Genomic DNA, 18558 nt, shown 5'->3' with positions numbered 1-18558 from the left:
GTGTTCGGGTGAAGAATGACTTGACTGTGATATGTTGGAAAGTCAAGAGAGAGGTGTACCTGTTGACGAACATCCATCAGTCACCAGCGGAGGGAAATTTCTTGGATGACCATGGCAACGTACTCAAGCGAATGCAATAGCCACATGGGTTACGTTGACAAGGCCGACCGCATGACTAATTCCTACGATATCCAACAAAAGACCATGAAGTGGACTGTCAAGCTCTTCTTCCACCTACTCGACCAATGTATCCTCGATGCCTACCCGCTCTTTAAGACATTTCATTAGAACGTGAGGCACTGTGAGTTCCGTGAGAAGTTGGCTATAAGTCTTTTGGGGACAAGTGGCGGGCGAGGCACTCGAACCCCAGCTCCCCAAGGTGCGGCACAACTTGGTCCATCATCAAGTTTGTCTCCATCCACCAACATGCGCTACGAGGTTAGTGGCTTCCGTCACTTCCCCACCATAACACTGGAACAACGGAGATGTGTGCTGTGCGGGCCACGAACTTCACGGCAAAGTAGATGCCGCTGCGTTACCTGCAAGGTGCCCCTGTGTCTGGAGCCATGTTTTATGGAGTACCACCAGAAGTAAGGCATCATGGCTCCAGACCAAGCCTGGGAGCTGGAGCAGCAAAGGTATATACAAAGAAACCTTCTTATTTGTACTATTCTTCCCATATTTTTTTAAAATTATTTTTTGGGGGTTTCCTCCCTTCCCCCTCCATATATACGCCGAATTTGCATGAATTTTGCATTTTGTGCATTTTGACATTTTGATATCCTTTTTTCGGGAAGGGCAGGGGGGAAACCCCATTTTTTAAAGAAAAATATTTTTCAGGGGATTTCCCCCTTTCCCCCCTCCATATATACGCCGAATATTCATAAATTATGTATCGTCTGAATCTGTGATTCATTCTGCGTACAACAGTATATCATTCATATCTCTAGGGCATTTAGTTTCTGAGCTATAGTCATTTCAATGTAACTCTGCATTTCGTTCAATTCCGAAGCTTGAGACAGTGGCGTATAAGCCTTTCATTTCAAGAGTACAACTCGCGTTACATTGGTCATATGACAATGATGCAAATATTTTTCTGTTTCTTACATGCCAGCAATAATTTCTATGTGCATTTTGAACTTTTCATATCCTTTTTTGGGGGGGAGGGGGGAGAAACCCCATTTTTTAAAAAAAGAAGTATTTTTCAGGGGATTTACCCCCTTTCCCCCTCCATATGTACGCCGAATGTGCATAAATTATATATCGTCTGAATCTGTGATTCATTCTGCGTATAATGGTATATCGTTCATATCTCCAGGGCAAATAGTCTCTGAGCTAAAGTCATTTCAAGGTACTGCTGCATTTTGAAGCTTGACCATTCCTTTTGGGGATACAACTCACATTACATTGGTCATATGATAATAATGCAAATATTTTTGTGTTCCTTACATGTCAGCGATCATTTCCATGTGCATGTCGACACTGTCATGTACTTTTTTATTGGGGGGGAGGGGGGCCCCTATCTTTTTCCAAAAAAATTGGAATTTTGTGAGTTAGCCCCCTCCCCCCGCCACATATACGCCGAATTTGCATAAATTTCATATAGTCTGAATCTCTGGTTCATTCCGCGTACAACGGTATATCACTCATCTCTCTAGGGCAATTAGCCTCCGATCTACACTCATTTAATTGAAACTCTGCATTTTGCTCAAAATCGGCTTGTGACCAAGGGCCTTGGGAAAATGGCCTTGGGACTCAAAAGGTTAAAGGTTTGATTCACGGTATCAGCTCACTTCAGTGACTCAGATCTATCTTTACAGTGCATATTAAATATGACTTGGACTTCAGTAGGTTATTGAATCAAATATTCGTAACATAATCAGGACGAATTATGATTTCTCTGAAAATCAATCAGTCTTACCCACAAATAAATGATTGGCCTTGCACTTGTAAAATATGTGTACTTCTAATATTTACTAATCTATACTAATTTGTAAATTCTCATTAAACATGCAAACTATTGTTTGGTAGACGGTTAAGACTTTACTCTTTTAGCTGATAGGGTGTACTTGTACACTTTAAATACATAAAGCATGAACTTATTGGAAATCATGCACTACCATTACAAGGCGTTCAAAATTATGAAAGAACGAGAAAACCGAAGAGTTTTATACAGCTTACAAAACCAGTTTTCTGACCTGATTCTGTGAAAGAAGATAGCAGAACGTTGTCCAGAACTTGTACAAAATTCGTGGTTCTCACATTAAATCTATTCCAATCCAACCTAACTTAGCTTAACCTATGTACTTAATGCATTTAACATTTGCGAGCTTTATGAACTGTGTTCAAGTTTCAAAAACAAAGAGGAGAAAAATCTTGTTCAAAAGAAGTCAGAAACGACACGTTCCAACCATGTACAAGGCAAAGTGAAACTATAATGAACGACTGATTTGCAATACAAATTTCGATGTAAGTAAATTTGAATAGCACCAGTGAAATACGAAAATAATCTCACAGGAACGATAGAGCATTTTGTGCAATATCGATTTAATGCCAGAATGTAATCTATATCATGGTATTTCATGCTCTAGTAATAATCACGAAACTGTAATTATCTGAATTATGCCTAATTTAAAATAACATTCTCTTCTGATTTTGCAATTGCAAAGGATTATCAACTTCGTTTGTAAGGGAAAATGCGTGCTGCGTTGAAAAGGTAGACAAGTTGAAGCGATATTCTCACAGAAATTATATCGGAAGGTATTTCCTCAACATATAAATAAATCATACATTCTGCATCACTCTTGCATATTGCAAATGTTTTGCTTTTGATGGATTTAGCAACAAGCATTTAAATATAAGACTTACCTTTGGGTTTTTTCCGAGGTTCCCTTCTTGCAGCATGTACTGGATTCGTTATTCTCTGGTAACTTGGTTTAACTTTCACGATTTCGAAGCACTTGCATTGATCATATCGGTAGAAAACACGGAGTGAAATCTCGGCAACAGTGTTGGCTGAAATATCCACCTTGGAGTATATTGCGATGAAACGCCACTTCAAAAATTATAATGATAACCACTACTTTCTGAAGGAACGAAATGTTTTCATTTTTTCACATAGTATTTCAGATACTTGCGGGAAAAGCATGTGATCTTTGTTTCACCATGAAATATTCCATACTAGTCATAAAAGAGAAAAAAATGCACCAGTATTGACAAAACTACCACTTCAGCCAGCGGCGTAGTGTCCACGTAAGGCTTGTAAGTCCACCTTACAAGTTGAAATTATTGAAGAAAACGTATTTCATTCCCGTATTTATCGCTTGAACACACATAGCAATATCAGATTGCAAGTAGAACTTTTAACGAAACAATTGAGGACTTGTTTTGATTCGAGTTGTTTCTCTGTAAGGCTTCTTCAGAGGACTTACGTGTAGGTGAATGGAAGAAATGATTTGGACTCGCCCATGGTGGGTGTGTTAGCTTACGTAGTATCTTCTCAACCAATGACAGGGCACCCCGATTCTGGGACAGATGTAAGGCACATTACGAGTGGGTGTTAACTGGCGAGAATTTCTGTCCCTAGGCAGGCGAAGCTTACGCTGGCATGGTTGCCGCTGTGTATGACTCATATGCTTGCCACGGTCGGAAGAGAACAAAGAAATTCGACTCCCGTGTTGTTTCAACAATGCTTGACAGGAGGTGTAACAAAACGGGTGTCATTTTTAATGTCTAAACTAACTATTAAGTTCACAAACGAGATGGTTTAATGTTGGATATTACCTCCATTAGAAGCAGCAAAGTTAATGATGAAAGAGGAATGTCTGGCAATCCTAGATCTGGCAGCGCCCGCAATGTTTGGTGCGTGCATAATACTTAGCTTTATGATTTACAGATTTTTTTGAGCTTTTCCTTTCACTAAGTTGCTTGATATGCTTTTCAAAATTTGCGCAAATATCGTAACCATGATAATAAGTAATATTCTCGAATCCATTTGCTTGCATTTGCAAATTGTATTCTACGCATTTCCCACAAATGCCTTTTTTAGTGAAAGATAAAGGATAAAAATATGACATGACCTTTCCAGAAGAAGAGTTTGTGTCCTTAACTAAGCTGTACGCAAAATTTTTCAATTGCTACCAGTTGAAAGTTGAGCTACAGGTAATCTATTCTGAAGCCGAATATCGAGTAAAGAGTGTGTTTGAACGTCATGAGTACTTGCATACTACCCATTTGAATGAAGCTGTTGAACAAGTGTATAAAACTAACAGAATTGTTCCTCACTGTTCCTGCCTCAAGCTCGTCGGTGGAAAGTTCGTTTTCTGCACTGAAGAGGATTCATACATTTTAACGCAGCACAAGACTCAGGCAAGGAAATCTGACTTGGGACTGATATCCATTGAAAAGGAGCTGCCAAAGACATTGACCAGAAACTCCCGATTCTACGACGATGTGATTGAGGTGTTCAGACTAAAGGATCGTCGGATCGAGTTATAGTATAAATGAGAATTTTCATTAAGTAATATGCTATTATTGTTAACATAGAGTGTGTGCATTTTGTGTTTGAAATTGAGTGTGCCCATACATGACTTAGATTCAAATAGATTCTATTTAGTTAAAATGTTTTTAGGTTTTCTTTATCCAATATTCAGGTCAGGTTTATCTAAGGAGGCCTTACACCTTTCATAGAATTATGCTACGCCACTGACTTCAGTGCCATATGTACGCAGCAGTTTCAACATGACGGGGACATTATATTTTCTGTTATTTACTTAAATACCTTCAATCGTAACAAAATTATAAGCATCACAGGTTCTAGTGAATAAAACAATCTTATATATCGGAAAATTTCTTCCTTACCGAATCTATATTAGTTGTACGGTTACCATTGAAGTTTGGGCCTATGCTTTAGCATGGCTACCCCCTTCATAATCATGTGGAGGTATTTTCCCAATTTTAAATGTCTTGTATTACATTTGACTGGTCATGTTATCCAAACACATACTTCCTTCCATGTATAAAATTACATGTTTTGAATTAGTTATACAATTGCATTTTCTGCTCTTTCTACAGAACTTGTGCTCATTTGATCTTTCTGCATTTCCAGGTGACTGGAGGGTCCAGTGGGATAGGCAAGGCTGTGGCCATTGAAGCAGTAGAGAAAGGAGCAAATGTCACTCTTATAGCAAGGAACGTGAAGAAACTTGAAAGTGCAAAAGTTGAGATTTTAAAACACACAAAGTTTCCTGAAAGTCAAAAAGTGCAATGTGTTTCACGTAAGTTGAATTTTTTTTAAAAACCTGATTGTAAGTCGTGAAATCAACTTTATAAGCATTTGGCATTAGGTAGGAATTTGTAATTTAACAGGAATTAGTTTTTGGTTTGATGAGAAACTTTCTTTCATTGTGTTACTACTAGGGAATGGATTTTTTCAAAGGTGAAGGAATATGGAAACAAAGTCTCATGTTTGAAATGTAAATGCTTCAAACAGAGATAATGAGCTCATTATGTTCTTCTCCCATTTGCCAGTAAATATTCGTAAAGGAGAAATTTCTGACCCTGGAGAAACCTTTCAGAATAGGTTACATTTATAATCTGTTTGTCTATTAAATAATTTATTTGCTATTCATGTTCAGAAAATGTCACAATTCATATGAATTGAGGATGAAAGTATTGTATGTGACTGCTGTGCCAGAGATCCAGGGTGGGTGATTTTGGGTGGGAATTTTTCCAACAATGTATCTGCATGAAGCAGCTCTGGGGTTCACATAGCCTTGAATAAATGCGTACAGGAGGGAGGGGGTATATATACACAGCCTGTTGGAGCATTTTATTTTTGTAAACTAAGTGTAGTTATAATTACAAGAAAACCCACAGTAGGTTTGGGGGGGGGGGGGGGAGGCTTGCATAGCAAGAGTACTTCATAGTTAAGGCATGCAGCTTTTTATCCTGTAACAGCTATCATTGATGAAACTAGTAATTTTTTCCTGTTTAGTTTTATCTTAAGTATTTTTGTTACTACTTAATGTCACCAGAAGGAGATGGAATACAAGCACAAGAAGTGAGATGTTCTATTATTTTCAGTTGATGTAAGCAGCAGCTATGAAGTTGTGGAAAAGGTGATTCTTGGAGCAGAAGATGATTTGGGTCCAATATTTTTATTGGTGAATTGTGCAGGATCATCAATATGTGGAAAGTTTGAAGATATTCCAGTAGACAATATCAAGGTAAATTTTGGATTGATTTTCTTCCACATACATTTTGCCAGAAACAGGCATTCAATTTTCTTGTTTGTGAAAGGGGAAATGCTGTTGTTAGGGACTTATTGAAAAACATTAAATTCCTGCAGTTTACATCCTATAATGAAAAAGAATCTTGCACTTGTCTGTTAAAGAAAAATATATGTGAATTATGTGGTATGTTTTAATGATTCCACAACAAGAGAAATTTTCTCGTGTCTGTACTGCATTTTTTTCTCTATTATTATTTCATTGATAATTGACAATTATGATGTATTGAATGCTTGTCTTTTTGTTTAAACATATCTTGACTTTGGTTTGTTCCAGTGACATCTCCATTTCTTGTGAATCCTCCATGTGTTGCAAGCTGCTCCACTTTTTTCCTGGCCCTTCACCCTGTTCTTTTCCTGTTATTGCTATTCCCTTTTTCATTTTGTCTGCTGGCCTACTCTCTCTATCTCTCTTCCCTTCCATTTTCATTTAATAAACCTGAGAATGAGATGTGTTTTCCACATGCTCTTGTCCTCATAATGTTTTGACCCAACTAAATGCCCTCGCCTGTGACAAGCAACGATCACTCAACTGTACTCTACTCACAGTAAAAATTTCAAGTGAGATAACATCTTTGTTTGCCCATTATTTGATGGTAATGCTCTGCACAATACTTGATGCCACTTCTCTCTGACTGGTGCAATGGTGTGGGATCCAAATTCTAACAATGACAGCTGGAAAATATCCTACATCTCTCCATCCATTATTTCTTGCATTCCTTGAAACTCAATTCTTGATTGTATTTTAACATCCTCATACATATTTGTAATAATTCCATGACGTAAAAAATATATTTTTATATTAATACTGTATATAAAGAAAACACAAATGCAATTCAAAAGAGGATGCTCCAGAAAAACAATATATTTAGAAAATTATTTCTAAAATGAGCTAAGGATTCAGCATAATTTTAGTAGTATGCAAGACTTCTTTAAATTTTGATGGGAGCTTTTTTGAAAATATCTGTGTGTTCTCTTTTTTTAGTCTCTTTTAGATCTCAACTTCTTGGGCACTGTGTACCCAACAAAAGCGGTTGTGCCAAAGATGAAGGCAAGACATTCTGGAAGCATTGTCATTGTATCTTCGCAAGCTGCACTGTTAGGCATTTATGGGTTCACAATGTATTGCAGTTCCAAGTTTGCATTGAGAGGTCTTGCAGAGGCACTTCAAATGGAAGTAAGTAAAGGAGTTACGAAATATTTACTTTGCATATATTTTCAGTAAGGATCGGGGTGAGGTAATAGAGATAATGACATATCCTTTTATCAGTCAGTTTGCCAATATTTTTGTAAATAGCTTACAACTTCCAAAATTCGGTTATTGCCTTGTGTCTGTGTGAGAGAGAAAGAGAGCATGAATGAATGAATGAATATGAAAAGTATGATACTTGAAAGTCAATTTCAAATACAAAATGTGCTTTCCCAAGCCAAAACATGTCTGAAGTGAATATATCATTTCAGTTTCCTGAACTAAATGTTTGCTGTTTGATATTGGACCAATGCATTATTGCTATGCTTTTCTGCTATTTTAGGCTAATCACAACAATGGACATAAGTGGTGATCAGATGAAATTGACAAAACTACACTCACAAAGGAACACCCATACCAAGGCCTGAACTTGAGCCAGAAACTTCTGTTTGTCACCAGTCAGTGTGCCCAGCAATCACGTTGGCTCAAATTTCATCCACTAAAATAAAGTTCAAAGGAAAGATTCTAATTACTATAGAAACTATGTCACCTGTACCATATTGAATATGTATGCATTTCTCTCTCCTCCCTCCCTCTCTTCTGTACCCCTCTTACCTCCCTCTCTATCTGTGTGTTTTGTACATGTACATTGTACTAACAATATATTCCTGCAATTTGAAGGTGAAACCTTATAACATATCAGTGACATTAGCACTGCCACCTGACACAGATACACCAGGTTTTGCAGAGGAGGAGAAGACGAAGCTAATGGAGACTCGCATGATATCTGAGTCAGCAGGATTGGTGTCCCCAACTGTGGTTGCAAAGCAGATTGTTAAGGATGCCTTGGTAAGTTGTCATTTTCAGATGTTATGTTGTTATTATTATTATTATTATTATTTTTTTTTTTTTGCAGTGTAGTGTTGAAAAACATAACATATTCCATTGCAAATGATTGCTGCTGTATTCTGGCATGTTGACTTGCAATCTGGGCCTCCCCCATGGTGCAGTTTTAGCGTCGTCATCTTGTAATCAAGAGGTCCCAGGTTCGATACCGGTGGAGGCACATAGTGTTTCAGATCCCACTTTAAACTGTAGGTCCAGTCCCAATTAGCCTTACTGTGCATAAAGTGGACTTGAAATCTCTATTTTTTTTACATACAAGAATACCCATATAAAAAAGGAAGCAGAACAAACAACTGAGCACAGGGATGTCGGCAGAAATTTTCCAGGGGGGGAGGAGGAAGAGGCATATGTTTCCCCATAAAAGTCCTACAGTTTGAAGTTATCATTTTCATGCAATCTCCTTACAATAATTACCACAAATTACTCTGAATGAAATTAAATTATATGTGTGAATTATTTAATTTATGGGTGGCATTCCTTTTCCAGATAGCCCTTGAGCCAGGCAAGTTGTCGGTACCACTCGGGGGGACGGGTTCTAATATGATTTTTTGGTAAGGTTGGGATGCCTATATGTGATAGCATGTCATAACTCTTTTCCTTCTGTGTGTTATCACTCCACTTTCCAGATAACCTTGATGTAAATGGAAAGTTGTGATAATTTTTAATATTTTGACTTTTACTATTAGAAATGACAATTACAGTAATTTTTATCTAAATTAATAATAATGATAATAATAATTAAGATTATAATAATAACACTAATTAAAATATGTTAATATTTTAATAATTTAATTGACAAGTTGGGTGGTATTTAACACCATCACTGGAGTCAATTGGCTATTTGCCCATCATTAATGCCGATATCTCTGAATTAACAACTGAAGTGCGCAGCTGAGAGAATAACAGTAGCAGTCCAAGGAACATGGCAAGTGCTACAATGCCTCTAAAGTGTGATTTACCTGAATCAATGGCGTGGAAGGATGGAAGCTGGACAGACAACAAGAGGTATCTGTATCCCTTAGTGTGTCTCAAAATGCCATTTCTCGCCTGTAGATTCGGTTCCAAACAATGAGAAATGTGCGACGAAGGCAAGGTCAAGGCCATCTGCGATCAACAACAGCAAGAGACAGCAGGTACCTCTTGTTAACAACCAATTGGAACAGACGACAGAATGAAACGAAACTATAACATGCCATTCTCACAGCAATAGGGTGCGGATGTCATCTCAAACTGTCTGTCTGCAATCGCCTTCTTAAAGATGGCCTCTATGCATATAGATTCATGGTGTGTGTTCCATCACCGTACAGCTTTCAATCCGTAGAAACTTGGCTGAGGAACATCGCAATTGGGGCCACAACGAATGGGGTTGGGTGGTGTTTTCCTATGAGTCGCGATTCAGCCCCTAGCCTTACAATAGACGTGCCTAATCTGAAGGGAATGTGGAACAGGCTATAGCCCTGTTTTTGTTCAAGAAACATTCTAAAATGGAAGTGGTGGACTGATGGTGTGGGTTGGAATCAAAATTGTGGGACGTACGGACCTCCACGTCATCCAAAATGGCAGTTTGACATCCCTTAGATATGGAGACGAGAACCTCAGACCTCTTGCCATGCCGTGCGCAGATGCAATAGGTGATCGTTTCCTTTTCATAGACAATAATGCTCATCCTCACAGAGTTCTGTTAGTGCACAACATACCAGAGGATGAGGGAATACCGAGTATGGAGTGGCCACTATGATTACTCTGGACTTAAATCCCATAGAGAATGTCTGGGATTCACTTGGCAGATACATTCTTGGTAGGATGACACCTCCCTCAACTATTAAAGAGCGAAATTGCTCAAAGTGAAGAGTGCCGAGGAATCCTCCAAGCTCTCATTAATCACCTCATCGAGTCCATGCCACACAGATGTGCAGCGGTGTTGGGCATTCGAGATAACCCACCATATTAGGGGTGAGTTACTGCTATGACTATGTCCGTTCCTGAGCTGTTCTATTGGTACATTGCTCTATAGTGACACACATCATGTGAGCATTGGTTCAAGTCACTGTAGGGTATTCCTGTTACCTGTACTAATCCATACACTGCTGTATCTGTTCTCTGAATGTTCTTTCAGTTGCATAAACATTGGCTGTAAATTGTTTTCGTATAGTTCTTTCTGTTCTTCCATTGATCCAAGAAGAAGGCGGGGGATAGTTATGGCAGGTCAATTATCAGAAAAGACACTATTTGGTCGAATTATTGTGACAGCACAGAATCGAAATCTTCAAATGGTATTTCTCTTAGAACCATTATCATGGGCTTCAGATACATACTTGCAGAAAAATGTTATTCCCCCTGAGGAAATATCTGGAAATTCAGCCATGGCGATTGATGATATGGTTCTTATTCAGAGAGTAAAATAAGAGAAGTCAAACTTTGGTGAGGTCTATCTGCCTTGTCCATTGCTTTCCAGAAGGAAATACTAGTCCAAGAATCAATGTTTGTTTCATACATACAATGAGATGACTATAAAGAACACCAAAAGGATAATCACATGGGAAGAACTCGGGCATCAGTCACAGAGCATCTCATCTTCCCAGATTGTCAGAAAGTGAAGGAAATTCCTGTCACGTAATGAATAAAACAACTCTAATTGCATTTCTTGTTAACGAATGTAGGAAACCAAAGCATTTTGTAAATCTTTTGAATAAAACACTTCGCGAACTATGGAGATAAATGATGGAACATCACGTCTGAAGGGAGCCCCAAAGTGCTCAGTCTCAACAGTAAACATGAATAGGAGATGGTAATTTGTTGGTGAATACTGCCGCTGCTCATGATGGTTATGAAGCTGTAATTAGAGGCTCAGACGACACAGATGTGTGTATTCTGTGCTTGAGATTCCATGAAAGAATCATGGTTAAAGTCTTTCTGAAATACAGTACTAAAATACCCATGTGAGTTCTTGACATTAAGAAAATAGCTTCAATTCGTATTAAAAATGTTTGTTGAAATATGATAAGTCTCCATGTGCATTTGCAGGAAAAAGAAAAGTAAGTGCATCCTTCCTGCCAACAGACAAACACAGGAAATATTTTCACACCCTTTAGATCAATGGTATCTCAGTGAAATAGTAATGCGCAAACTATAGTTCTCGTGCTTACTGTATGCTCCAAAATCTTCCGTACATTGTGTGAATGAAATGACATGTCGTCTATTCTGTGTAAAGAAGGGTGAGATAGACATTTATAAACTTGCAAGAAACATGCTTAACATGCGATTATCAATCCGCTATAAGCAAGAGATGTGTTCTGAATGATCCATGTACACCTAGACCAAGTGGGAGAAGGTGGACATTGAAAAAAAAAAACACGATGGAGCAGAGGAACTGGTAATGAATTGGATGGAATGGCAGCCAGCATCTTAAACTCTGTTAGACTACTAGCTTGCAACTGCATTAGAAACTGTCTCCCAGATGGTGCAGTGGTAGCATCACTGCCTTGTAATGAAGGGGTCCCAGGTTCGATACTCGGTAGAGGCACTTAGTGGTTCGGATCCCACTTTAAACTGTAGGTCCAGTCCCAATTAGGCTTACTGTGCATAAAGTGGACTTGAAACACCAAATCAATCAACCAACCAACAAATCCATTTGAAACTACAAACTGCGTCTTCTGTCTAAATAACATCAGTTGCACTGACAAGTGCAGACTACCCACATGTGATTGTGATGACACCTATTCAGAAGATGATGATGATGAATGTAAATTATAAAATCTTGTTTATGTTAAATTATAACATACATGCATATTTAAGATTTAGCCATTATTTTATTCGAAATTGTAAGTGAAACTTATGTATTTAATCTATGTCAATATATAAGCAGTATAATAAAGTTATATTATTATTATAAGGATTATATTAATATTATTGCACTCAATAGTTATAATTATTATAAAATAACATTGAATTTGATAAGTCTGATGAAATTAAATTTATTTATTGAAATATTGTGATCAATGTATATGCCTTTTATAAAAAAATATGAAAAACCATTATTTTTCGGCTATGGTTACTAATTCAATAATATTATATACAAAGCAAAGAGTTATGAGATGCCATCACACATTTTCCAGTTCCAGGCATCCACACCTTGAAAAAAAATCAAATGAGAACCCATCCCCCCCCGAGTGGTACCGATCGCCTAAATTTTAGGTCCTGGCTCACGGACTAAGAGGAGCACATGCCGCACAACCTCTGCCTGTTTCCAGACAGACATAACTGAGCACACATGAGATGCACAGTGTATTCCCTGATACAAGGAATATAATAAAGGAAGGGTTACTGGGGTGTGTTTGATGCACTTTTACATTCAGTTCCAATGCAGTAAACTGCATCTTTGAGGGAAAGTCAGTAAATAAATCAAATATACCAAACATATTCTATTATATCATGACAAATAAGTCTTTGTCTTCTTGGCACCCACTGTAATCACATTTTTCAGAAATTAAAAGCACCATGCATTATGCTGTAGGCTAAACAATGAGAATGCCCTATTGCAGTTGCTACACTCCAACTCCAAATATCTCCTCCACTTCTGCACATAGCTTATGTTGCAATCTCAACAGAACGGTCAGTCCAGTATCCATGAACCACTTTGGAGCATCTTTGAGAGATTTAATTGACCCAATTATGTACCTCTACTTGACAAATGCTCCTCACCATTAAAGGGAAGAATTTCTTCTAGAATAGCCTTTGCATGAAGTCATTTTTTTGTGTCCATAAAAAATGCACCAAAGCATGTTGCTCATTGTTTGTACTCTACGTGGCATTTTTGTTGCTGAATTGCACATTCACAAGACATATTTCATGTCTGCTACCTGACCTCTTTATTAAGATGGAATTTTTGTGATATATTTATTCACTTTTCTTTGTCAATATTATTAAAATATGTGATCTATTTGTCAAGGAGGTAAAAGAAAAATGTATGGAAGATTTGAAATTACTCCATTGTTTGTTGAATACTGTATGTGTAATGAAATCAACCTTCTTTTGCAGCATTGGTTTCTTTCTCTTTTGTAGGGTAAAGTAGTAAAAATAATTAAAAAACAAGTAATAAATAATAACATACTGGAATGACAAAACAATATATTTAAATTTACCATAGCTGTTTGGGTCTCCCTGATGGCGCAGTGGTAGCTTCATTGCCTTGTAATCAAGGGGTCCCAGGTTAAATACCTGGTGCATGCACATGGATCCCACTTTAAACTGTATGTCCAGTCCCGGTTGGCCTTTCTGTGCATATTAGGGGTCCAGCGGGAGATGTGCAATTTTTAAAATTAATCTAAAATTACGATTTTCTAAAAGTTTGCTTTTTTTTTTTCTCCCTCCCTCCCACAATTGAGGGATGAAGATTACATGTTCTTGAAGAGTGTTCTTTGCCCATCAAATTTGGTCAATCCAGCATCTATAGGGCTGACGCTAGAAGCTATTTTCCTGAAATATTTTCTGTAAGATGGCTACACTGCTTTCTGCATATATAGTTTTATTATTTTTTCCCCAAGGAGTATCTGCCTATTTTATGCAGGACTTTACATGGTTGTAGGAATGTACTACTGCTACATACTAAATTTTTTGTTCACTTTGGTCTATAGTCCAGTGGCATATGTAAATATTTCTATAGTCCGCAGGTTTTTGAATGAAGGGAAAATATGACTACCGGTGATACGTTCCTAGTGTGGTACACAATCATGTACTACCAGGTGTTTTGCCTGCAATTGTGGCATATGGCCTGTGTGATGTCATAAATCCAAGATGGCTGCCACTTCATGCACTAACAAAGAAAATCAAGTGCTTTTTGACAAAATTTTGTAGATACATTTTTTTATTCAGAATTGAAAAAGGAACAAAATTGATTCTTACTTTTTTTTTCAGATCTCTCACTGTTATGGAGATATATCCAGTGAAACTATTTTGTGTCCTTTTCAGCAAGGGTTCTAAGCATATTTTACACTTTACTTGACATTCTGGCATATAAAAGGCAAAAATTACTGCCTTTGGTATTTGTTTATGCCTACCTACTATTGTAGGGTATGGCTTGTCTGACATCATAGATCCAAGATGGTTCCCTCTGAAGACATTAACAAAGAAAAATAACCATATCTCCTAAACTCCATTGGGAGTCATTTTGACCATTTGTAAGTTTGTTGGGTTTTTGCCTGAAGGGAAGACATGTGTATGGAGGATGCCTTCATTTGGAGGCATGGAATCATGTGGAAAATGTGACTTGACATGACATCCGAAATCCAATATGGTCGCCATGGAAATTCTGCACATAAAATCTATACTATCCATATCCTGATTTAGAGTTTCATTATCAGAATTTTCTAGAGACATTTTCTGTTAATAATTAAAAAGTGAAAAATATGATTACAATTTTTATAACTACAGTAATGTTCAAAAGTTAAGCATGACTTAGATATGAGAAAATGTTTAATTAATGAAGTGTCAGAACTGCCTAAACAATGTAAATTAATCAAAACCTTATCTGATATACAATAGAGTAGAATGCATGAAATTAACATTTGTTTTTTAGTACAACACATGCAAAAGATAAGAAAATAGAAGATCACTTCCTTAACGAAAAAAGAGGTTTGAATGGGGCGAAGTTACCCCTAACATGCAACGACTTAGCATGCTCTATACAAGGTGGTTCATGCGGGTTAACTCATCTCCTTAAGGCACCATATGATTTATGTCTGGGTACTTCGGTTGCCAGTCCAAGCAGTGGATTTCTTCACATTCAAGAAAGTCATCCGCTAATTTGGTTCGATGTGCACATGTATTATCATCCTTGAAAATGAAGTATGGGCCGACTGCACCTCTGATAAGTTGCACATGTTGTTGGAGTACCTAGTTTCTGTGCCTCTTGGCAGTGACAGTACTTCCAGCAGATATGTGCAGCTCTGTACGTCCATTGAGCATGATGTTTTCCCATACTGGTATCCCACATCCACCAAACTGATCCCTTTCCATGATATCCGTTGGATTAAATCGTGATCGAGGTTCTCTCCAGGTTAATGGGGTGACTGGAATCATTTTGCAGACTGATCTGTGAAGAGAACGTTCCTCCATTCGTGGGGGGTTCAAATTCGATGATGCTGACTCCACTGTAAGTGGGCCCTTCTGTGTACTGTATCAAGTGGGACACACACTACTGGACATCTGCAGTGTTTCTTTTGGGCCCCCGGAGGGAATCTACTGCCCCCCCAGACAAAATTGTACTAAAAAGCAAAGTATAAAACTTTTCTGCTGCCGTTCTTTCCCTCGCATTGGACCGCATTACTTTGTGTGGTGAATATTTTTGCCTTTATATTTCCCTCCGTAAATAACAACACCCACACTTATCCAATCTTACAAAAGAAGCAGAATAAAAATGGCAACCGCACTAGCCTTATCTCTTCTCTCCCATCTTGAATGTGCAGTAGTGCTTTCCACACCAAAAGCGCCGACTCGTTGTCATCAAAGTATTTTCTTTGTAATTGATACACAACAGTATATTTGTAATCGATAAGAAAATCGATTATCGAGTCAAAGGTGGACTGACTGAAAAGTGTTGAGTTAAAAAAGAACCTTCTTGCTGACCTCAAGACCTACAAATTTTTTGTCAAGTTGATGCTTGATAATGGAATATATACAGAAGCTGGCAATCCATTGTTGATAATCTTAAAAGCTGACGTGGGATATTGCGAGTTGAAAAAACTCTGTGAAGTCCTTCTAACCATTCCCGTAGTGACAGCCAGCGAAGGTCTTTCAGTACTATGAATATGATACTAACTTGGACAAGAAGTAGAATGCTACCAGGAACTTCAATGCATTGCATGATAATAAGCATTGAGGGACCTAAGATTCCAACTGATGATTTTCTGGAGAAAACTGTAGATTTACATGCTCGCAGAATAAGATTGCTGTAAATTCTTCATGCCATCTTAAGCTTTGCATGATGTGTTCTATTGAGTTTAATAATTGTAATATTTTTCTTGGTTCACCATCGAGGAATTTGTTCTGGAGGATAAAATGTAAAAGTAGGTGATGTAGTTCACTATATACTATTGTATTGCTAATTGCTCAACATAATATACTGCTGGACAAAAAAAACCGGACACTTGCATTTTTTGTGATAACGCATACATTCTGATTCGAAGGCTAACTAAATTATTGGAAATATATTCAACAGAAAACAAACTTTGAGGATGTTCTACATACATTAATAAGTTAAATTAGAACAAAAACTAAAGTTACAGAAAACTACCAAACTGAGAGCGTAATTCATAAGTAATTGCAATTCAGATGTCAAATATTAAAGTGTCCGGTTTTCTTTGTCCAGCAGTATATTTGTAAAAGTTAGACAACAGACTTATAAAAAGAAACAGAGACAAGTAAAAAGAAAAATATATGTATTTCCACATTGAATTAATAAGTATACTTAGGTCTCCGCATCCTACTTTATTTTTGTTACTGTATGTATGTCATTTCCCATCTGTAATGCTCAGGGTCAAGTTCCTTGATGAACCATGAATGACCACTGTTAATTCTCAATGTTAAACGCACATATGTTGTATATCGCAGATGAGATTCACAATGCCCTCCTGGTTCTCTGAAATGACCCCCCCCCCCCCCCGAGCAAATTTTCTGAAAGAAACACTGGACATCTGCCCTAGAGACCAGCTGTCTTGAGTCTCCAGTACACAGTTTGGCGATAGAAACTCTAACCCCTGAGATGGTTGCAAGCTTTGAGGACAGTTGTGTTGCAGACATCGTTCGGTTTCGTCGTGCAGTTAAAGCCAGATATTGGCCATGTTGTGGCGTTGTTACTTGTTGACAACCTTGTTCTGGCCCACCATGAACATCTACTGTGTCTTAAAACTGTCACCAAAGCCTGATGTGACTTCAGTATGTGTTTGACCTGCTTAAAGGAGTCCGATGATTCTTTGCTGACGTCTTTGTGCCATGTTATTACTGTCCATTGCACACTTTACCAAGAGATTATCCTCCGATCACAATGAGCCTTCGATACAGAATGAGGCATTCTTGTTCTGATATGCTCTGTTTTGTTTACCTTTTAATCATGGGTCTATTTGACACAAGCAGTACTGTTGCCTATGCGTGTAAGGTGAGTTACACTCCTTGTTAAATATTTATGGTGATTGTGCAAATCTTCCATTGTGCAAATCTTCCGCTTTCATTTTTCTACTCTTTGGACACTATCGTATTATGGTAAAGGAGTAATAACGTCGCCTGTGACTTCCTCATTCAACATTCTCTGGAGCTCTAGGCAGTGTCAATATGACAGGAACAATCATCTTTGTCATCCACATTCCTCCCCCCCCCATCAACAGCCTATTGGGCTGGGTAGATTTAGATGTTCCTTTTCTGCTTTTATCTCACTCCAATAGTTGGAAGTAACTCGTTCTGATAAAAGGTGTGATAGGCATTTTGGTTGGAGGAAGACGTGAGCCTTGAACATCCCTTTTTGTGAACAGATGCCATATTAGTTTGCCAAAATCTTTGATTTTGGTTAAAAATTGTGGTGCAAGATACATACAAATGTCAACCTCACTTCAACATAATACACTTTTCGGACATGAGTTGTTTGTGATTGTCCTTTCATCTATTTAATCTTATCATTCATTCTCATATTTGAAATTAGCCAAAAGTAGCAGAAATGATAAGTAAATTAAATCAATTCATTCTTTCATTATGTCATCTTGTTCATCGAATCCAGGAGAACCAAGGTTTGCAAGAGATTGAAGCACATCATCTTCTGCACCATCAAATACGTTCAACAACCACCTCTTTGCCTTCTTTGCAAGTACAAACACAAACTGGGATACCATTAATAGTGTGCCCCTTTCACCAGAAGGAGTTACTTCCAAGTATTGGAGTGAAATAAAAGCATAAAAGGGACAACCAAAACTACCCAGCCCATTAGGCTGTTGTAGGGGAAAAGAAAAAAATGATAATGACAAGAAGATCATTTCTGTCATAGTGACACTGCCTAGAGCTTCAGAGAATATTACAGTTGACATGTGGTTGCAGAAAGAGGAAATGTTCATGCATATGCCGGGATCAGTCCATGCGACGTACTGAACTGTGTCTTGATAGTGCAGATGAAGAAAGTGTGAAAACAATGAGT

General features: G+C 37.8%; 1 protein-coding gene across 1 annotated transcript in view; it reads left to right on the top strand.

Annotated features, from left to right (window-relative positions):
• Kdsr (3-ketodihydrosphingosine reductase) overlaps positions 1–18558 on the top strand; it is a 51952-nt gene that overhangs the window by 12551 nt on the left and 20843 nt on the right. Inside the window, exons 3-6 of the mRNA XM_083118543.1 lie at positions 5108–5276; positions 6085–6227; positions 7275–7466; positions 8160–8327. Coding sequence (XP_082974669.1) covers positions 5108–5276; positions 6085–6227; positions 7275–7466; positions 8160–8327 — 672 coding nt within the window. The remainder of the gene's footprint in view (positions 1–5107; positions 5277–6084; positions 6228–7274; positions 7467–8159; positions 8328–18558) is intronic.

The sequence above is a fragment of the Lepisma saccharinum genome, chromosome 3 (assembly GCF_977018435.1).
Source record: "Lepisma saccharinum chromosome 3, izLepSacc3.1, whole genome shotgun sequence".
Lineage (NCBI taxonomy): Eukaryota > Metazoa > Arthropoda > Insecta > Zygentoma > Lepismatidae > Lepisma > Lepisma saccharinum.
The sequence above is the reverse complement of the archived record's forward strand: the minus strand, read 5'-3'. Positions and strand labels throughout refer to the sequence as shown.